This window comes from Micropterus dolomieu, linkage group LG03 (assembly GCF_021292245.1).
Source record: "Micropterus dolomieu isolate WLL.071019.BEF.003 ecotype Adirondacks linkage group LG03, ASM2129224v1, whole genome shotgun sequence".
In the NCBI taxonomy this organism is placed as follows: Eukaryota; Metazoa; Chordata; class Actinopteri; order Centrarchiformes; family Centrarchidae; genus Micropterus; species Micropterus dolomieu.
The window spans coordinates 3446527-3455626 of record NC_060152.1 but is presented as its reverse complement, the minus strand read 5'-3'; the positions used below and the strand labels follow the sequence as shown (position 1 = coordinate 3455626).

The 9100-nt window shown below is 37.5% G+C and overlaps 1 protein-coding gene across 1 annotated transcript in view; it reads left to right on the top strand.

The window, feature by feature from the left end:
* Window positions 1–7527: 7527 nt before the first annotated feature.
* The window catches only part of sh3bp5b (SH3-domain binding protein 5b (BTK-associated)), a 36436-nt gene continuing 34863 nt past the window's right edge, over window positions 7528–9100 (top strand). Inside the window, exons 1-2 of the mRNA XM_046043834.1 lie at window positions 7528–7683; window positions 7798–7876. Coding sequence (XP_045899790.1) covers window positions 7799–7876 — 78 coding nt within the window. The 5' untranslated portion in view covers window positions 7528–7683; window position 7798. The remainder of the gene's footprint in view (window positions 7684–7797; window positions 7877–9100) is intronic.

Genomic DNA, 9100 nt, shown 5'->3' with positions numbered 1-9100 from the left:
GTTTGGATTTGTGCTCATCCTCTTGTCTTTAAACTAGACTTACTGTACATGAGAGCAGCAAACAAGGCACTCTTCAAAACCTTCTCTGGCTCTAGTGTGTAAGGCTCCTATGTTATCTTCAAGTATAAGGTACAATGTTAAAAAACTGCATAACTATTTTGTCTTCTGACCTTTTCTGACCAAGGTCAGAAGACAAAACAGTATTTTCACTTTTCAACTTATACTAGACTGCTCTCCCTTAGCAAAAGAGTTAAGCTTTAATATTCAATGTTTTATCTGTGTTGCATGATGAGCTGGTTCTTTCAATTGACAATCAGAATGTAAAATGAACATTTTCAGTCAGTAGTAAAGACAAAATAAGTCTAAAGTATAAATATATTTAGAATTTATTGCAAAGGGAACCATAAACCATTTTTTTAATGGACATAAAACACAGATGTTTAAAACAGTGGACAATGTGGTGGGAAAAGTGTTTGAATAAACAGCTCAGGCAAACACTTGTCTTTCTGTGAATTTTATTCAAGTCTTCTGCAGAAGGAACACACGGGGACACATACACATCAGACAGTATCATCTGAGTGAACTGCAGTGTAACAGCTCATGCAGCTTTTATCTTAGTTTCAGGGTCGGAGTACTATATCAGGGGAACATGGTGTCTTTCAGTGTTCCCTAGGGGATCTATAGAAAGACACCCATGTCCCAGGTACATGTAGTGAACCCTTTAATGTCCTGACCCCTCTGGACATATGTTAAAGCATCACACACATTTACCTTCCATTGACCCCATACCCAAGAGGCTGGAGGCCCCTAGTGAGATTAGTTACATGGGAGCGTTTTAAAGATGGTTATCATTGAAATTTCCATTACAACAGTGCTGAATATATTAATATCAATATTTCCACTTTCAAATTGGAAGATTTAAATCAGTCTTCAACAACCTATTACACTGAAGGTTATCATAAACCTCATCATGACATATCTGAGGAAACATATCCCACAGATTCTGAACTTTTAAATATAATGTATTATTGATTGATATCACCATACTCTTGTAATAAATATGATAAGAAACATTCATTAAGGAGTTTAATTTTTTATGCTTCAAACACAGCAAATGAAATTCATTTTTACTACAGGGTAGTGTGGTTTTAGCACCAGATAGATCACACATTGATGGTCTTTAATATAATATAAAATATAATATACTGTTTTCTCATACTCATTTCTCATGAGTACAGGCGAAAACAATCCCGTCTGAATTTGCCGAACCAGTAAAGCAGAGCTCGGTCAAATGTTGCTCTCAATGTGATTTTAGTTGCTCTGGATAGGTTGCTCCTCAACCTAAAAATGAATAAAATGTCGATGTGAATGTACTGAACACTTTTGTATCCTGAGTGCCTTTTCCTGAGCTTTCCCTGAAAAGAACAGCACGTCCTAGTTCCTTATCCTGCCGTCAGGAAGTAGAGAGGAAGTCAAAGAGACAGGGACAAAGAGGTCAGCTGCCCAGCCTTGCATCAAGGTCGTCCTCATGTACCTCTGCCTCCATGCTGTTATGTAACCATCCTGAGCAGTACACACACTCATAATGTACCATCTATAGTACACACTGCAGCCCATCTCATCTCCCCCCAATTATAAACATTTGTTTCTGTTAGCGACCACAGTGTTCCCTAAGCTTAAAGCATAAGGCTTGTTATTGACAAATCCCCTGAAAAGAACAAATCCAACTATGTTAGTCTGTCTCAATAAATTCTGACTTCCTGCCTGTAGCATTCAGCCACCACCCCTTTGATTCCTAATGAAGACAAAAAAAGACTCCTAAAACAGCTCGTCACTGTCACTTTTTATCAAAAGTTACTCAAACTGCACGAGATAATGCATTTGTTGGGGACTATTTTCAGCGGCGGATTAAACCACATTTGGTGCACTAGTGAGTATACTGGGCAGCGGGGCTGTGTATGTTGGTGTATGTAGGGCTCTGGTTAAACAGTTTAATAAAGACAAAATAGATAAGTATTGTACTGTAAATAACTATTGAAAAACAGAAAGGGTTCATCCTCTGGGGAACATACTTCAGTGCTCAGGAATTTTCATGGCAATCTGCACTTTATGTTTAGGCCTTTTTTTGTAAGTGGGCATTTTGACCTCATGGGCACTTCAGAGGAATGATCAGTAAGTCATTAACAGCAGTCATCAACTGGGCATCAAGAACATCCACAGCAAATGAATGGAAATCTTTCCAGTTGTCGTTAAGTCATTTTGCTAAAATTACCACTGTTGGACAGACAGATGAACAGACAAATTTTAGCTAGCCATAACTTAGTTCATCATTTTTACTCAATATTATTAATATTTACACCAAAACCAAAAGAGAGAAATATTAATATTTGTCATTTTAACTGATTTATAATCTCATACTCTCAATATGATATGGAATTCTTAAACAACCAAAGTTAAGTACTGAGTATCTAGAAAGATAAAGTCAGCCTTCTGTGTATAACCAGATGCTTAGGGTTAAATTCTCAGCATCTTTCCTCCTTTACTATCAAATTTTGCACCTCTCTACTATCCAGGCATTTAGCTGACACTCTTATCCAGAGCCACTTAACAACGAGTGCCTCAGCAGAGAAAGCTTAAATGAATTTAAACAGATACAATCTGCTTCTCTGCTGTGAATACAACTACTGTCTGACAAGTACGTACAACACACAACACATTGTTCACAGTCCACATTGAGTTACATTCACAGTTTATCCATTCAGCTGTCACTCTTATCCAGAGTTACTCACAACGAGGACAAGAGCAAGGGTAAGTTTAATTTCTTAGATCACTAACTTTACAAGGCAGACATCAGTGTGAGGAGACAAATCAAAGTGAGCGTCAGGTACAGAGGCAGCCTTTTCTCAGAAATGGAAAGTGCATCCTTTATCAGGACAAAACCTCCATGTTTTTGGTTGATATCAGGAATCAACTGACAACGTCCTGTCCTGGCAAGTCCACACGAGGGCTGGAATATTTCAAATATTTGGAAAATTGCATCTATGTGTCTTATTCAAGATAAGATTTTTGAGGTTGATATTGATATTTGAAAATTTTAAATACTTGATACTGATGTATTGTTGCAGCTGTTTAAATTGGGGCTAATTGGGGCTAACTCCTTCATATGCTGTTGTTAGCTTAATCTATAATCATATATCCTAATAGTTGATTGAGATTTTGAATTAATAATTTGAATGTGCAAAGTAACCATAATAAACTAGTACTAAAACATTTACAATATTTCCCTGTCGTGGAGTTTAAGCATAAAGCATAACATGAACATACTTATGTAAAGTACCTCAAAAAGAGCAACCATTCAGTGCAATCTATAGCTGACCGTACCTTTATTCAAATCAAAAATATATAAAGCTTCACTTAATGTGTAACTCAGTATTTTTCCTGCATAGGTCTACCAGACAGTGTGCCTTTAGTGTGTCTGCAAGTCGTCATTATGTTCCCAGTGACCTATACCCCAAATATATATCCCATACATCAATGCCAATTTAACTTTCTCAAGAAAAATCCCCCTGTCTGGAGTTAGCAGTACATCATGCTGACAGTAAACTAATAGCCACTGACACACACATACACTCCAAGCCAGGTTTGTGGCCATGGTGCAAGACACTATAGTCTGTTTCTTCTTCTTTTTTAAAAGGTTTGACATATCCTGTTATTCAGACAAATCACCAGCAGCCCAAAGAGACACAAAACATGCTGATGTGACTCTGGATCTGTTTCAGCAGGCATGCTGGTTGCGGACGTGCAGGGAGTGGTGTAAGTAGGTGACAAAAAATGTGACGTGTCAGCGTATCTGCTACTTGACCTTTGTCATAAGAGTTGTTATATTTTGAAATATAATCTAAAATTAGTCTAAAAATTAAAAAAAAAATCTCATTAAATACGCAACATGAGTGTGTATTTCATAGTGGAATTTAAACATGTTTGGAGACCTTTAGACTGATTATTAGATAAATCCATGTAACATACGTATTTATTTAAATTTTACCTGATTAGTCGTAGTAATATTTCACTCCATAACCAGCATACCTTTTTGGCCAGCATCTTGTTGCAAGAGACCAGCATAATTCAGTCGAAATTCAAACACATGGCTCCTCTGGAACTATATCTTCAGTGTGTGTGGCTAAAATTTGAAACAGCATACCAAATGGATTTAGTATTTTAGTAAATAAGTACAATTTGTGTTATGAGTAATGCTGTATCTATTGTAAATTGCAGCTTGGGATGTAGAAAGCACCAATATCTTGAGGCAACTTTCCTGTTTCCTCATGAAAGGCAGATGATGGTGAATATGTTTAATATTCCATTCCTTCCTGAAATAGGCATCTTCATTTTGATCCTCATGCATTTTTGGGGGAAAGCAGTAGAAAACACTGATGGCAAGTCTGCCTGGAAGTCACTTGAGGTTGTTTCTTTTTTTCCTCGGCTGATTCTCTCTTGCTTCCTAGTGCCTCAGTATCTAAATGGTTTCAGTCTGAGTTGCTCCTGGAGGTAAGCAGGCACACGGTGTTGGTTATGCAAGCTCTGTAATGTCACCCCAGGCCTCTGTCTTTCAATATCTGTGCTTTCAGTACATTCTACTCTGGTGAGCAGGAGGAATGAAAACAAAAAATGTAATGCTTGATGCCAGTGTGTCAAGAGAACGTGTGAGTCTACCTCTGCAGAAAGCCTTTGTCCTTCTACATATCTGAAATATTTTGAGAGTGATATGAATGTTTTGTGTTCCATTTTACAGCAGATAAAAGGCCATCCTGAGGGCTCCGGTATATTTAGTTTGAAGATGAATTTAGTGAGTTATCAAAGATGCAGGTTGTAAATTCCAGTTTACACGCTATTGCTGGAGGTCTGTCAACATCGGAAGTTTAGTATCCACTTATGCAGAACCTAACAGTTGCACGATAGCATGATTGCAGGTTAGATGTCAACAATTTTCTTGAGAAAAAAATGATCATAAATCAGTTTTATAGTATAAAAACAGGAGTTGGGTTTACAAGCCTGTCAACTGCCTGGGGAAAACAGCAAGGTTCATTGGGAGCCTTCAGTTCAGACAAAGAGCCAACTTGTACATCTATGAATAGACAAGCTTTTCTTAAACTACTAATTATTCTCAGAAGCTCTATTAACAACATTTACTACTGCCTAAATTGGTTTATGTGAACACAAACTTTGTTTCGATGAAAATAACACCACACACAAAATAATCAAGTATTTGATCCATTTGGCACATCAGACACTGCAAATAAATAAAACTCTTTACTACTTTAAAGAGCATGTGATGCTTCATATTTAATCTACACTTAAAATTCAATCATCGTCCACAATTATTTTACAGTGGGGATCTTTATGTGTAGCTTTGTTGAACGAGTGCTTCTAGGAACAGTTATGGCAGTCTTGCCTGCATCTCAACAAAACATTATTAGTGAGTCAGAGAAATTAATACATTTCCTAGAACAGAAAATGTTGAGGAATTTATCATATTACATGTCACAGTACATGTTGACACACATACACAGGACAACATGACATCACATTCAGTCCAAGAGCAGGACCTGTCACACAGTAGTGGCGAGATTGTTACAATCTTCAGTCATGGTATATGTTATATTTGAGTGAGAGAGCATTATCAGGATATAGAAAAGTGGAACACTCAGTTCAGATAAATCCAAATACTTCATCACTCACTTGTCGTCAAGTGCTTATCATGTCTACAGGGTAGCAGGGAGGGGGCTGGAGCCGATCCCAGCTGAAATCTGGTAACAGCCACGCAGACACAGGGACCCACTACCTTCTTGCTGTGAGGCAACTGCACCACAGTGCGAGTACTTCATCGCATTGATGCAAATATCCTGCAAATACAACATTGTAACAGTATCCAACAGTATATAAAAGACAACAAGAGCTTGGCATTGGAATTACAACAAATCAGCATGAACAACATATGAGCAAACACATTTTAAAAATAACAATCACAAAATAAATGCAAAATAAATCTAAGGTTTAGAAAAAAACACATTGGGAGTTAACACTTTACTGAAAATAAATGTATTCATAAAAATGTAATAATTGACAATGCACTGAAAATATGTGCATATATTAATGCACATGTGAAGTGAAAAGACACACATCTATTAATACAGTGGTTCCCAACCTTTTTGGTGTAAGGTACCCCCATAGCCCTGTCAAGTGAACTTGCGTACCCCTTCATCAATCACACCTATAATGTACCAAATGTATGACACCACTGATCATGTTGTTTTTAAAAAAACATTTTTATACAATTGAAGTGTCAGTATAAAGGTTCGTTTGGTCACCTACACTAGGCTACTGCCATAGAAGCTGACGTTTCAACCAAGATAACCATTAGTTTTGGCTAATCATTTGTAGGGCTGCAACTAATGATTATTTTCAATGTTGATTAATGTCGATCAGTGGTTTGGTCTGTAAAATGTCAGAAAATGGTGAAAGATGTCAATCCTTGTTTTCCAAAGCCCACAATGACGTCCTCACTTGTTTTGTTCCTCACATAATTCAGCCCAAAGATATTAGGGAGTTTGCTCTCCTAGAGGAGAAAAGAAACCACAAAATATTTATATTAAAGAAGCTAAAATTCACTCAAACCAATTATCATAATAGTTGGCTATTAATTTACTGTAAAAGTTGACAACTAATCGACTAGTTCATCAATTAAATTTTAGCAATTTAGTACAACCATTACCTTTAGCTACCTGTTTAGACTTATATTGCTCACTAAATAGTTTTCACTCACTCTTACATAATTGCAACAGGTACAGTGGTGTTCAGATGTTACAGCTGCCTTAATTTGTCGATATAGTCTTTTAATAAATTAATAAATTATATTTTTTCTTATTGGTTGGGCTTATTTGCAATCTTTTCCTGTACCCCCTGACAACTGCAGAAGTACCCCCTGGGGTACAAGTACCCCTGGTTGGGAATCAATGTATCAACAGATGTAGCAGTATAGATTTTAAATAAAAGTGTAAGACCCATTCATTAAGAGCAGCCTGCTCACTGATTCTTCCCATCCCGGGAGCAACCAGAGATGTTAAAAAAGACTTACATGTCATTTAAATACTGGATTAAATCACCCAACTCTTATGTCTCACACAGTATGTAACACACAGTCTATGGTTTCATCCCTGTTACCATAATGTCCTTACCACATTCCTGCCTCAAACACTTTGCACATTGGGCTGTGATTGGCTATAAAACCACACTTGATTAATGGCTAACATGGCTAAAAATATCATCAGGAAGGGACGTATGGTTACATTTAGATTTTTTTTTCTTTTTTTTTTTTTTTTTTTTACATCAATAAGTATATATATACATATAAGTATACATATAAGTATATATTATGAATCTTCCTTTTTCTGCTTCGCCGCTATGAGGCACTAATTACCCCTCATACACTCTACAGCCTCACAGAAGGGGGCGTTCCCGGTCTGAAGCAGAGCTCAGGACATTTCAGCACCGAGCTCAGTGTGGAGGGAGAGCTGAGTGAGGAGGGACGTTGCTGCTCGGCCCAAGTGGATAAAAGCCAAGATGTTCTTCCTTCTCGAAAAACCCCCCTTCTAAAACGGTTCTTTTTTCAAGCTGGGAACATAAGTAAGGCTCGTGAATCTACCGCGAGGTGACCAGCTGAGACAGATGAGTCCGTGGTCTCTCTGAGTCCTGTGGTAACCTCTGTCTTTGTTCGTGACATCTGTCCTTCACCTCCAGGATGGATCATTTAGAGAAGGAGCACAGGTCGGACGAGGAGGCTGAATATGAAGAGGAGGAGGTGGACCCCAGAATCCAGGTAACTAATGTTTACAGCCATTGTATTGATTAGTGGTTTTTGATCATCGACACTGTATTCCGTCCATTGTAGTCCAGCCAACAGCCTGTGTCCACACTACACAAAGTCCTATCATGATGCTGCCTCTGCATTTTCTGAATGATATGAATGTTTCCTGTTTTAGATGATGCAAATGTCAACCCAGTCCTCCATGCTGATGTCATTCAGAAGAAGAGGGTGAATTATGAGCTAAGAGCTCCAGTTTGGTCATTAATAGCAGTAAACAATCATTTAACATTAACGCAGTATTACAGATGAGCTGTAATCTGTGATTGAGATTTTCAAAGACAAGGTACTGTCTTTTCACAAGAGAAAGTATGAACAATGATTGATTCCCAAGCATAAACAGGACGAAGAAGACAGAATAAGTGATATAATGGCGCAGGCAGATAGACCTACAGATGAAAGTGAGTGTAGACTGTAAAAAGGACTTGTGATCAAAGGTTTGAGAAATCATTTAAATACTAAAGACTCTCTCAGTTTCATTGATTTATCTGCCTAATTATTTCTGGTATATAATCAGTTGAGTGTTTTTGCTTAAAAAATGAGATGACTAATCAGTTGTCAAAACAGTTGATGATTAACTTTCTGTCCCTAGACTTCATTGATTAATCGACTAATTGTTTCATCTTAAAAATACAGATAGTAGGGCTGCAACTAAGGGTTATTTTATTATTATTGATTATTCCTCTATTTACCTACAAAATGTCTGAGAAGATTCACAAATGGGCAAGCTAAAGGTAACCTCCTATACATTTCCTGACCAACCCACCAAAACGTTCAACAAATTCTGTTTCCTATCATCTCAAACAAGCGACAGCAGCAAACAAACAACTGAGAATCTGGAACAAGTGAACGTTTTGGTATTTTTACTTGAAAAATGACTTTTTTATTAAATGATAATCGTAGCAGGTCCTGGTGACCTCGTGGGGGTCCCGACCACACTGACTTAGCCAATTCATGATTCAGGTTTTAAAAAGTAGTCAAAATAATGACCAGACGATACTGACTTTATTAAGCAGATTGGGTAATGGCCAGATGAGACAAATCCACAGTTAAATACACTTCATTGTCATCATTACAATTCAGACTTAGCATTTAGTGCCGCAGCTTCATGTTACCTTTCATAAAAACGCAGTGTGGTTTATAGATTTTAAAGTTGGGGCGGGGGGGGGGGGGGGGGGG